The sequence below is a fragment of the Sorex fumeus genome, unplaced genomic scaffold (assembly GCF_029834395.1).
Source record: "Sorex fumeus unplaced genomic scaffold, SorFum_2.1 ptg000024l, whole genome shotgun sequence".
Taxonomy (NCBI): domain Eukaryota; kingdom Metazoa; phylum Chordata; class Mammalia; order Eulipotyphla; family Soricidae; genus Sorex; species Sorex fumeus.
In genome coordinates, this window is record NW_026606081.1 from 18,294,744 (window position 1) to 18,307,180 (window position 12,437).

At 61.7% G+C, this 12,437-nt stretch overlaps 1 protein-coding gene across 1 annotated transcript in view; it reads left to right on the forward strand.

The window, feature by feature from the left end:
- The first annotated feature begins 898 nt into the window (after positions 1–898).
- The window catches only part of CENPE (centromere protein E), a 36,194-nt gene continuing 24,655 nt past the window's right edge, over positions 899–12,437 (forward strand). Inside the window, exons 1-16 of the mRNA XM_056114298.1 lie at positions 899–954; positions 1,865–1,956; positions 2,516–2,605; positions 2,689–2,807; positions 3,431–3,550; positions 3,997–4,078; positions 4,155–4,222; positions 4,300–4,362; positions 4,617–4,668; positions 5,200–5,287; positions 5,590–5,719; positions 6,634–6,753; positions 7,182–7,340; positions 8,000–8,147; positions 9,018–9,106; positions 11,035–11,205. Of these exons, the coding sequence (XP_055970273.1) occupies positions 899–954; positions 1,865–1,956; positions 2,516–2,605; positions 2,689–2,807; positions 3,431–3,550; positions 3,997–4,078; positions 4,155–4,222; positions 4,300–4,362; positions 4,617–4,668; positions 5,200–5,287; positions 5,590–5,719; positions 6,634–6,753; positions 7,182–7,340; positions 8,000–8,147; positions 9,018–9,106; positions 11,035–11,205 (1,647 nt within the window). The remainder of the gene's footprint in view (positions 955–1,864; positions 1,957–2,515; positions 2,606–2,688; positions 2,808–3,430; positions 3,551–3,996; positions 4,079–4,154; positions 4,223–4,299; positions 4,363–4,616; positions 4,669–5,199; positions 5,288–5,589; positions 5,720–6,633; positions 6,754–7,181; positions 7,341–7,999; positions 8,148–9,017; positions 9,107–11,034; positions 11,206–12,437) is intronic.

Here is a 12,437-nt window from a genome sequence, read left to right on the forward strand (position 1 = left end):
TATTTCCAGGCTGACCCTCCCTTCCCACCAAATGAAACCATCTGTTCAGAAATTACGTCTGTATTTCATGAGCGCTTGAATCTGAAACTTTTCGTTTTCAAGCCAGACCCGGAGGTGCTCAGGGATCAGCTGCAGGTGCTTCCAGAACTCTTTGGGTGTCTGGGACGAGCTGGTTGGTGTGTGGAGACGAGTGTCTTCCTTGCTGTCCCACCTGCCTAGACTCGCAGTATCTATTTTTGCTCTTGGGGGTCACACTCCTGGCTCCACACTCCAGGCCTCACACCTGCTGGGCACGGGGTCGAACCCGGGTGGGAATATGTGATGTTCACTGCGAGCTCGCCCCTGGTCTCCTTCTGCACACTGCAGGGCATACGGGGGGGGGGGGGGGGGGGCAGTGGCATGGCCGGCCCGAAAGTGGACGCGTGCTGACCCGTGCATGCTGTCTGAGGGCAGCGGTGCTTGGCCAGGGCGAGCGGAGGGTGCAGCTGTGTCCCGCAGGGCGCTGGGCTGCAGAGAGGGGAGCACCCGGGAGGGAGGGTGGGGGAAGCAGGGACCCGGGACCCTGGGGAGGGCCGGGGAGAGGCCCGGGGAGGCCTGTCCACTCCGCGAGGCGAGCGGCCAGGCGGGAGGCGGCTGCTTAGGGACCTCCAGCCGGCCAGGGACCCTGCCCAGGGCCCGGCGCCCGCGGGAACGCGCCCCGCCCCGCGCGCTGCCCTCCTCGGGGATGCGCCCCGCCCCGCCCCGCCCAGCGCGCCCCGTCCTCCTCGGGGACGCGCACGCCGCCACGCGCACGCGCCGCCGCCGCTGCCGGCCGTGACGTCACGCGGCCCCTCAGCCAATCGGGCGCCGCGCCGGGAAGTTTAAACTGGGCGCGGTGGCGGCGGCGGCGGTGGGCGCGATGGCAGAGGCGAGCGCGGTGGCCGTGTGCGTGCGGGTCCGGCCGCTCAACAGCAGGTGGGCAGGCCGCAGGGGTCAGCGCCGTCCTCCCGCAGGTGTCCGGTCCGTCCCCGCCGGAACCCGCCGGGCCGGGCCCCGAACCAGCGCAGGGCCGCGGAGAGGCGGCGGGGCTTGCGGCTGCCCCGCGGGGGTCCTCGGCTCCGAGGAGCTGCTAGTGGACGCACGGAAGCACCGCCGCGGTGGCCAGCGTGGCCGGGAGCTGCTGGAAGCGTCCCGCCCGGAGCAGGCGGCTTAGGGGGAGGCGGGGCGGTGGGCCCTTGGGTGCAGGGTGGGTGTCTGCAGGCGCCGGGCACTTGGATGCCGGCTGGGTGTCTGCAAGAGCCGGGCCCTTGGGTGCAGGGTAGGTGTCTGCAGGTGCCGGGCCCTTGAGTGCAGGGTGGGTGTCTGCAGGCGCCGGGCCCTTGGGTGCAGGGTGGGTGTCTGCAGGCGCCGAGCCCTTGGGTGCCGGCTGGGTGTCTGCAGGCGCGGGGTCCTTGGGTGCTGGGTGGGCGTCTGCAGGCGCTGGGCCCTTGGGTGCCGGCTGAGTGTCTGCAGGCGCCAGGCCCTTGGGTGCTGGCTGGGTGTGTTTCAGGCCCGGGAGCAGCGTGTCTGTCTGTGTCTGCTGCAGCTGGCCCAGATGGGGTCCAGCTGGAGAAGGATTGAGGGAAACTGGCCCAGGAAAAGAGAAATCCCACCTCTAGCGGGGCACCTCACAAAGCACCTCGGTGGGGTTAACCGGACACTCGTGCAGCTCCGTCTGTCTGGGTCTCTCCAGCTGCAGCATCTGGCCGGAGGCTGTGAAGAGGGTCCCGAGAAATGGGGGGGACTTTACAGGGGACCTGAGCCTCCCTTTAAAGGGTGTCCCCCAGCTCAGTTCCCCTCCAGGGCTCTCTGCCTGCCCCACTGGAACATGGTGTTTCTCTTTCAGAGAAGAAGCTCTCGGAGAAGACACCCAGATTTACTGGAAAACTGGCAATAATGCTATTTATCAGGTTGACGGGAGTAAATCCTTCAATTTTGGTAAGAACATCAGGATGTTGCTATCCAGGGCCGGGAGAGAGAACCGAGGGTAAGGCGCTGGCCTTTATGCGGCTGACCCCAGTTCTGTCTCCGGCACTCATATGCTGCGACCCAGAGCCAGGGTCAGCCCTGAGCGTGTGTCTCATCGGGACCCTAACCTGCTCGGTGCCCGTGGGCTCCCGCGCTGAGGGGCCTAAACTGGCAGGTCTCTGCAAAGCACAGGTGGGAAGCAGAGGAGGTTCAGTGGGTTTAACGTGTCTTTTAAGAAACTCAACCGCAGGTGCCAAGGTTGGGAGTCAGGAGGGAAGGTGCCCAGCTCTCAGACCCAGCCTTCGACCCTCCCCCAGGCAGGGGCACCCCGCCCACTGCCCACTGTCTCCGCATGTCGCCCCTCCAAGGCCACGTGTGGGCTCCCAGAGAAGCGTGTCCTCAGGCCCCAGCCCGCGACACGCCTCGTGTCTCAGCTGCTTTATCAGGCCAGAACCCGAGGTGCTCTACCAGGACCTGGTCAGGGAGCGTGAGGACACACGTGACCCTGGCTGTGTCACTGTTGCTTCAGATCGCGTGTTTGGGAGTGAGGAGAGCACGAAGAACGTGTATGAAGAGATCGCGATGCCCATCATCGACTCGGCCATCCAGGGCTACAACGGTCCGTGCCCCCGCCTGCACCCCCTCAGCCCTGCCTCTGCACACTGCCCAGCCGGCCCGTGCAATGCCCGCTGTGTTTTGCAGGGACCATATTTGCCTATGGGCAGACTGCTTCCGGGAAGACCTACACCATGATGGGCTCCAAAGATCACCTGGGAGTCATACCCAGGGCCATCCACGACATTTTCCAGAAAATTCAGAAGGTAACGTGGAGAGTTTGTTTCCCATTGAACAGCGTGATCTCCGCAGCCTCTGCCTCTACCTGGGGCTGCACTCCCTCCCCCAGTGCTGCAGAGCTCAGGATCTCCTCGTTCTCATTCTACCCGAGTCCTGTCCACGTGACTCAGAGCCAGGCACTTGCCAGCGAGCTGGTCTTTGCTCAGCTGCCAGGATCATCGAGGGGCCAGGAGGGGCTGCAGGGCGGGCACTGACCTTGCAAGCGCTGACGTGGGTTTGGTCTGGGCACCCCGGGGGCCCCCTGAGTCTGCTGGGAGCGACCCTGAGTGCAGAGCCAGGTGACTTCGAAACACAGATGAGAAGTAGCTGTGGGTGATGGGAGGCAGGTGAGGCCGGCAGGGCTGGGAGCCGCGAGCTTCCCGATGCCACGGGCCAGTGCCCGCCCTCTGCCTTGTGCCGGGCTCAGCTGGCATCTGCTCTTCCTCTAGTGACCCAGCCCCCTTATTGCAGAGACGAAGCTTTCCTAGCCACAGGGACGGCCTCGAGGCAAGGGGTTGGCTGTGGTTTCACAGAGGGGACCTTGCACTCAGCCTGAAGGCTGAGGGTCGGAGCCCCACGGTCTGACCGCCCCCTCCCCTCCTGCCCCCAGTTTCCGGACAGGGAGTTCCTCCTGCGCGTGTCCTACATGGAGATCTATAACGAGACCATCACGGACCTGCTCTGCGACACGCAGAAGGTGAAGCCGCTCATCATCCGGGAGGACTACAACGTGAGTGGACGCCGGCTGCCCTCGGGGGACCTCTGATGAAAACGTAGCTGGAGCCATTGTTCTTTGGCATTCGCCTTTGGCGTCTGTGTCTTTGAAAGTGTCCCTGGTGCTCTAGTTCAGGGGGCTGTAGTTGTGTTCTGATGGTGGGCAGGGGTCAGGGTCCTGTCCCGGGTGCTCACGCCCTCACTGCTGTGCGGCCTCTGACGAACAGGGTCCCGGGGACGTGATGCTGGTGGGGCTGCCAGGGTCGTGCCTGGTGGGGCCAGGAGCTTGCGGGCGTGGACCGGCTTCGGGAGCTACGCCGAGAATGTGGCGCTGCCGCCTCGGGCCCACGCTAGTTCTCAGGCATCCACACGTGGGCCCGGGCATCCAGAGCGAGTCCCCCTCACCTTCCCGTCTGAGGGAGGGGCAGCCCCTGAGTGCATCCCCCTGTATCCTCCGCGCAGAGGAGCGTGTATGTGTCGGACCTCACAGAGGAGGTGGTCTACACGTCGGACATGGCCCTGAAGTGGATCGCCAAGGGGGAGAGTAAGGCCAGGCCCCGGGGTTGGGGGGGGGGAGCTCCCCCCCTCCGAGCCCGCCCTCACGCCCACCTTCCCCACAGAGAACCGGCACTACGGCATCACCAAGATGAACCAGAGGAGCAGCCGCTCACACACCATCTTCAGGATGGTACGTGGGCCCGGGCTGGGGCGGGTGGGCGGGCCGGCGGGCATACACTCACATGCTCACACGTGCTGTCTGCCCAGATCTTGGAGAGCCGAGAGAAGGACGCCTCGAGCTGCGAGGGCGCCGTGAAGGTGTCCCATCTGGTGAGCCCCAACCCTCCCCAGGGGTGGGGGAGGGCTTGTCTCTCCCCGGGACTGAGATATGGGGGCTGGACCAGCCCGTGTCTGACGGGGGAGACCCTGGGTCCCGCAGCCCCTGATGAACCCCAGGGGCTGAGCAGCGCTGGTCTGAGCTCTAGGGACCCCCACCCCCACCCCAGGGACCACCAGCTGGGTCCCCCATGCCTCAGGCTCTCTGAGGCTCCTTCCCGCCCTCCCTCCCTCCCTCCCTCTCACAGAACCTGGTGGACCTGGCGGGCAGTGAGCGGGCCGCCCAGACGGGAGCCGAAGGTAAGGAGGGCAAGGCGTTGTGGTGAGAACCTCTCTCCAGCCCCTCTGGCCCTCTCTCCCCCTTCATTCCTCTCCCTCCTCCTTCCCTGCTCTCCCCACCCACCTCTGTCCCTTCCTCCCTCCCTCTGTCCCTGCCCCCTGGAGAGTCACGTCCATGGTTGCCATGACTGACCCTGCTCCCATCTGCTGGTCCTTAGAACCACGTTCCTGGTGGTCCAGGACCTTGGGGCCCAGGCAGCCAACCTGCGGGCCCAACTGGTGGATGCCCCCATCCCCTGGAGCACAGGGGGTTGTGTCTGAGGGGAGGAGGTGGCATCATGTCTGTCTAGTTGCAACCCCCACCCCAGGCTCTGAGCGCCCCCAGCCCGGCCCCTCGCTGGTCATGAGCAGGTCAACCAGCCACTCGCCTGAAGAAGCAGCCATGCTGCTGGGCGCCCGGTGGGAGAGAGCCAGACGGCCAGCAGGAGGCAGCAGGGCCAGGACTGACTCTCAGTGACCTCCGCTGACCCCTGTCTCCTCTGGTCCCACCAGGGCTGCGGCTGAAGGAAGGCTGTAACATCAACCGCAGCCTCTTCATCCTGGGCCAGGTCATCAAGAAGCTCAGTGACGAGCAGGCGGGGTGAGTGCCGGCCCCACCCGTGGACTGTCCCCCTCGGCAGGCGCCCACCTGAGCAGTCCTTGAGGTCTCGTGGCCCTGAGTGGCCTGGCCCTGTGTGACCCTCCAAGTCTCGTGGCCTGGCCCTGGCCCTGTCCATCCTTCTGGCTCCCGGCCCTGCACTGTCCCTCTCGGGCTCAGCAGCTGTGGAGGCCGCTTCCCATCCGGGCCCCAGCCCTGCCTGGCGCCTGTCGGGGTGAGCGGTGAGTGGCCCCACTGCTGTGGCCTTGTCTGAGCCTGCCCCCCCCTCCCCACCCCACCCCCAGCGGCTTCATCAACTATCGGGACAGCAGGCTGACACGCATCCTGCAGAATTCGCTGGGAGGCAACGCCAAGACCCGCATCGTCTGCACCATCACACCCGCCTCCTTCGACGAGACACTCAGCACCCTGCAGGTGAGCCACTGCCGGTCACCCAGAGCAGCAGAGCGAGAGGTGGGGTCCCGGTCCCCAAGACGCGGCCTAGAGTCGGTGTGCTGCCCGCTGAGCAGTGCTCCCTCCAGCTCGGCCCCCGGCTCCATCACCACATCCCGGCCCGCAGGGGCACCCATGACCGGCCTCAGTCCATGTAAACTGACTGACTTTTCTCTGAATAACTCACTTTTTTTTTTTAACCTCTGGAAGGAATCTGGCTTTCTCACGAATGAAAACTAGCACCACTTTCAAGAAGTAGGTGATCAAAGAAAAGGGGTGTGTGTGTGTGTGTGTGTGTGTGTGTGTGTGTGTGTGTGTAGAGAGAGATGGTTGCCAGCTTCTGCTGCCAGCCTGAGGCCTCTGTTCTGTGTGTGAGACACACACGCACGCACACACACATGAACATGCATGTACATACATAGGTTTTTACTGACCATTTGTGTGGAGAAAGTTCCTCGCGACTTGCCAACAGTCCCAGGGACCGTGCAAGGTGGAGGATGGAGGATGTGGGGGGGGCTTGGTACTGGGGGCCCCAGGCTGCTCCCGGCCCTGCTGCGTGCGGGCATGCGTCGCTGTGTTGCCCCCTGGCCCTTCTCTCTGTTTTCCTTTGGGGGGGGAACAAAGGTCAGTGAGAAATGCCAGTCGTAGGACAGTCTGTTCCCAGCGGTCACTCGTGCGCCCACGACAGTCAGAATCCCGGGACAAGCAGAGCTTCTGGGGTGGGAGGGAGCAGGCAGGGCCTGGGGGCAGTTGGCCGTCCCTGGGCTGTGAAGGCGGTACTCGGAGCGGACACTCTCTCCTGGAGCTGGGGGCCAGCGGCCCGAGTACCCGTTCATTAGTTGTCCCTGGTTTTCCCGGCGAGTGGCCACCTGGTGCTGACCTCTCTGGCTCTGCAGTTTGCCAGCACGGCCAAGTACATGAAAAACACCCCCTACGTGAACGAGGTGTCCAGCGACGAGGCGCTCCTGAAGCGGTACAGGAAGGAGATCATGGACCTCAAGAAGCAGCTAGAGGAGGTGCGGGGGGACCAGGGGGGTGTAGGCCTCACCCTCCCTCCCAGCCCTGCTGCCTCCCGGTTCGCCCGAGAGTCCTACCTGAGGCGGCGGTGCGCTCTCACCTGGGCCCCGGGAGGGACTGTCCGTGACGCTGTCCTTGCAGAGGAGTGGCTGGGCAGAGCTGCTTCTGAGCGGACCCCAGCAGGCCCCGGCACTGAGCCCTGCCCATCTGAGCCCGCTGGCCCCATGTCAGGGTTTCAGCCGTCCCTGATCCCAGGCGATGGGAAGCTCGAACCCGCCACCATCCCTGCTGGGGTGACTCCTGTGGCCTCGGCCCCGAGCGGGAGCCTATCTGCATTCGTGTGGCCGCAGCGTCCCCTCCTGGGAGACTCCTCGGGGGCCCAGACCCTCCCTCGCTCCACAGACACAGTCCCCGGTTCCCCCTGCAGGTGTCTCTAGAGACTCGGGCTCAGGCCATGGAGAAGGACCAGCTGGCCCAGCTCTTGGAGGAGAAGGACTTGCTCCAGAAAGTGCAGATCGAGAAGATCCAGAACCTCACCCGCATGCTGGTGACCTCCTCCTCCCTCACGTCCCAGCAGGAGTTAAAGGTCGGCGGGCAGGGGCGGGGTCTCAGCAGGCAGGGGTAGGGGTCTCTCGGCAGGTAGAGGGTCTCAGCGGGCAGGGGCCGCCTGAAGGGCAGTGGCCTCCTGCTGCATGGCTCACGGGTCAGCGTCTCGGACTGCAGCGTCTTCAGACACCCAGTGCTCTGTGCATTCCCTGTTCCAGCACCCAGGGGCTTGCCAAGAGCACTGAGCCCGGACCCCAGATGGACAGACCTCCACTGAGGACGCATGTCTGCAGCACAGTCGGGCATGGCTGCAATGTGCTTCCTAACGAAGGAAGGAGGGGCGGGGAGGTGCTGGGGAGCGTCGGTGATGCTGCCGCAGCTCTGGGTAACACTGTCAGAGCCCAGACCTTGGCTGGATAATCGACCGTTGACAGGTTGTGTCACCCAGCTCCCATCAGCCAGGTCCCGGGACAATACCGAATATAGACCAGGGAAGATTAATAATCCCTTTATGGGGTATCTCAGGATCCACACAGATCTGAGAAGCCGGGGTTGGTTTTCCTGGCTGGAGTACCTGTAGATTGGTAAGAGAGTAAGCTAGGCTTCACGATCGTTCCAAACCCCCCTGCGATGGTTTTCGAACACGGGCACCAGCTCCATCACTGTCCCGTGCCCGGCTGTAATGTTTCTCTCCTCCAGGCTAAAAAGAAGCGGAGAGTCACTTGGTGCTTGGGCAAAATTAACAAAATGGAGAAAGCCAAGTTCGGGGAAGAATTTTCCTTGCCGGCGAGCGTGACCACGAAAACAAACCGCTCGGCTCTCAGCTCCGTGGGAGAGATGGACGAGTGTGAGTGTCCTGCTCCTGTCCTGGGAAGAGCCCCTGGGGGCGGCCAGCAGACCCCAGCCCCACAGGGGCCCTGAGCACAGACCCACGAGCAGCCCCTGAGCACGGCCAGCCATGGCCAAAGGAGCGAGGGCCTCAGCTCACTCGTAAACACACTTAGCTACGGCACGTTTGTGGTGCCAGGATCCAGCCCGGGGCCCCCCATGCAGGCAAACTCAGGTGCTGGCCGTCCTCAGCCCTGCGACTGCAGGGGACGGGGGACAGACAGTACCGTCCTGGAGTCACTCCCACAGTCGCACAGAATGCCGGCAGATGATTTTGTTGTTTGTCTTCTTTCCTGTAATTTCCTAAATAAACCCGTCTTTGGGGCCGGCTGGGGGTGCAGCTGAGCTACAGTGCCCCGCCCTGGCCGGGTCCCAAACAATGCGCCCAGATAGCGCGCCCTCAACTCTGTCAACCCGGAAGGGAGTGTGTACAGGAAGGGGCTAGAGAAAGACAGGGTCAGGCACTGCCTGGAGTGCAAGCCACCTGGCTTCAGTCCCCGGCTCCCAGACGGCCCCCGAGCCCTGCCAGGAAGTAACCCAGAGTGCAGAGCAGGAGTCAGTACTGCTGGGAGTGGCCCCAGGAAGAAGCAAGAAGTCACATTTCCAGTGTTAAAGCCGTTTTTCCAGGGAATCGTGATCTATCCAAACCTCGGGTATAGGAGGTGTCATCGTCACCTGTTTCAGTCCTGATTCCAACATCCAGCCTTACCCAAGCAGCGCCCTAGACAGGGGCCCCAGTGCTTCTCGCCCCCTCACTCAGGATTCCTGAGCGGTGTCGGGGACGGTAGGAGGCTGTGGGCACTTCTCCATGAGTCTCTCCGCATTCCAGCCCTCTATTCTGAGGCCGACCCCCTCAGCAACACTCTGGACATGTTAGCCGAGATAGAGTGGAACCCAGCCACCAAGCTCCTGGCCTCGGTGAGTGTCCCCGGCCCTCCCCTCCCAGCTTCCGTGCTCTGTGCCCACAACACCACACATGTGTGCACACACACATACATGCACACAAATACACATATACACATGCACATACACACGCATGCATGCACACACATACATGCACATATACATAGGCACACACACACATACACACAGTCTTGGGAAATCCTGGGAAGGCAGAAGGCATGGAGTTGTCACTGTCACTGTCCTCCCATTGTTCATCAATTTTCTCGAGCGGGCCCAGTAACGTCTCCATCGTGAGCCTTTGTTGTTCCTGTGTTTGGCATGTTGAGTACGTCACGGGGAGCTTGCCAGGCTCTGCCATGCGGGCGAGATACTCTCAGTAGCTTGCCGGGCTCTCCGAGAGGGGCGGAGGAATTGAACTCGGGCCGGCCATGTTGGCTGCGTGCAAGGCAAACACCCTACCGCTGTGCTATCGCTCCAGCCCATGGGGTTGTAAAGTGCCAAAATTCTCAGACACTGGGGAGGGATAATAGCAAGGAAAAATAGCAATGAAGAGGCTGAAATGATAGCACAGCGGGGAGGGCCTCTGCCTTGCATGCAGCCGACCCGGGTTCGATTCCCAGCACCCATATATATGGTCCCCTGAGCACTGCCAGGGGTAATTCCTGAGTGCAGAGCCAGGACTGACCCCTGTGCATTGCTGGGTGTGACCCAAAAAGAAAACAAAAAAGTAACAGTGAAAAATAAGAGCAGAAATACTGTGTTGCCTCTGGAGGCCTGTCCAGGGAGTGGTCAGAGGCGCTGTGGTGAGCACAGGGTCCCACCTGACCACAGCCACTGTCTTCATAGGGCCATCGAGCAGTCCTCAAACTCTCTGGTCTGGTTAGGTTTGGAGGGCCACACCTGGCAGGGCTCGGGGGACTATGGAAGGTGCCAGGGGTGGAGCTCAGGTCGCCCACCTGTAAAGCAAGTGCCTTCCCCCCTGCCCTACCGCCCATCTCCTTGAAATGCACTTTTACAAGCACGTTTCAGGAGGCCAGAGCTATAGTACACACTTGCCTTGCACACACCTGACCAGGGTTTGATCCCGCCCGGCACCCCATGTGGTCCCCCGAGCACCACCAAGAGAGGGTCCTGAGTCAGAGCCAGGGGAACCCCTGAGCATCACCAGGTGTCCCAGAAACAAACAAGCAAAACTTTTTAAATTAAAACACATTTTAATTCTGAAATAAAATTATGCCGTGCTTCTTGGAAATCACCCTTCATCAACCACTAAAATTAATTATCATTAGTTAATCAGGCAAGTATTACAGGCAGCTTTTTTTTGTGGGGGGGGGTAGACTTTTTGTCTTTTTGGGTCACCGGCAATGCTCAGGGGTTACTCCTGGCGGTGCTCAGGGACCAAGCCCGGTCGGCTGCATGCAGGCAAATGCCCTCCCTGCTGAGCGGTCACTCCGGCCCAGGCAGCTTTTTCATCTTTGTCTTTCTGGTCCCTGGACCTGCCCTGGAAGGTTCCTGGGCATTTTGGTGTTTGGTGTTTCTGTCTCCGCACCATGGGGGAGGCAGAGTGAGGGTGGTGACCCCCTCCCTGGTCGCCCAGCACTCAGGAAACAAGGCAGGAGGCAGCGTGGACAGCTCGCGCCTGGGCCTGGCCACTCAGCCTTTGTCTTTGGTGTGATCTGTCCACTCTAATGTAGCCGCCTGTCCTGTGCTCCATCATCCACCCCAGAGGAAGCTTGACTGCTGGGCAGATCGTGAAGGAAGAGAAAGTTTTGCCCAGTGGCTTTCCACACACCCTGCCAGGTCACCGATGTGCAAAGGTGACAAGCTACTGGCAGGTGACCCCGGGGAGGCCGATCGCTTCCCCAGCACAGCGGTCAGTGGAGGAGGCAGAACTGTCCACGGGTGGTGCTCTGACTCGACAGCGCTTCTCTCTGTTGCAACAGGACAACTTTGAGAGTGAGCTGGGGTCACTTCGTGTGGAGTATGACAATCTGGTACTCGACTATGAGCAACTGCGGAGAGAGAATAAAGAGCTGGAGATGAAACTAAAGGAGAAGAATGACCTGGATGAATTCGAGGCTCTCGAAAAAAAAGCTGAAAAAGAAGATCAAGAGGTAAGCAAGAGGGAGACACAAGTCAGGCCAGAACCGCACTGAGAGCTCCCCCCAGAACCCACCGCTCTGCCCGGGTTGGCCCAAAGCCAAAAAGAAATCGGTCATTTCTAAGACCGAGAACCCAGCCTTCTTCCACGGGAACACGCACCTCAGAGTTTTAGTGAGTCATTCCTTTATAGTGTTTGAAATAGAGCCTAGCAGCCAGAGCACAGCCCAGCGGGTGGGCGTATTCTACCTGGGGGACAGCGCAGCTCATCTCCATCCCATACGGTCCCCCAAGGGACCAGGACTGATCCTGAGTGCCGAGCCAGGAGGAAGCCCTGAGTATGCTGGATGTGGCCCCAAGCCAGAAGCAAATGAATAATAAGATAAATAGAGGCCAGATGGTACAGTGAGTGGTGAGGGCCATGCCTAGCATGCAGCCTCTCTGACCGATGCCGTTTGTATGCCCAGAACTGCATCTGTTTGGGTGCCTGGAACTGCATCTGTTTGGATGCCCGGAAATACATTTGGTTCCCTGAGCACCACCAGATGTGGCCAGGCCCACCCCCAACACAAATAGGTGAAGTTTGCTTTGTGTATACAGAAGGAGGAATAAGTGACCTGTGCAAGGCTTTGGTGGATTTGCCATGAGATTAATGTGTTGGGCCTGGCAGAAGTGCCGCCTGGGGCTCAGGCGCCCGCACGCACCTGTGTGTGTGTGTGTGTGCGCGCGCGTGTGTGTGGGTATGTGTCTGTGTGTGTGGGGGGGGGGGTTCTGAGTGTGTGTGTGTGTGTGTGTGCGCACGCTCGCGCGTGTAAGTAGGGTGTGTGTCTGTGGGGGGGGGGTTCTGTGTGTGATGTGGGTGTAGGGGAGGGTCTGGGGGGGTGTGGTTTGGGGCTCACACCTGTGGTGCTCAGTGATCACTCCTGGCAGGGCCCAGGGGAGCCTATGGGTTGCCAGGGACTCCTGAGTTCCGCTCGGGAGGTGGATTTTTTTCAAATGTAATTGAACGTATTTCGATTGACCAGAAGGAGCAGGGGGCTGAACTGCCTTCAGACTCGGGGGCAGGATTCAGACCCTCTGTTGGCAGCGGCCCCCGCCCCCCGCTGACTGCAGGGCAGCTCTGCCCCCAGCAGGTGGCTGTGTGACCTGGGCTGCTCCGTGGGGAGGGTCCTACCTGCCCTAAGGCCTCCCCTGCTGCCTGTGCCGCTCATCCAGCAGCCCTCCCCCACCCCGCCCCTACCCAGCA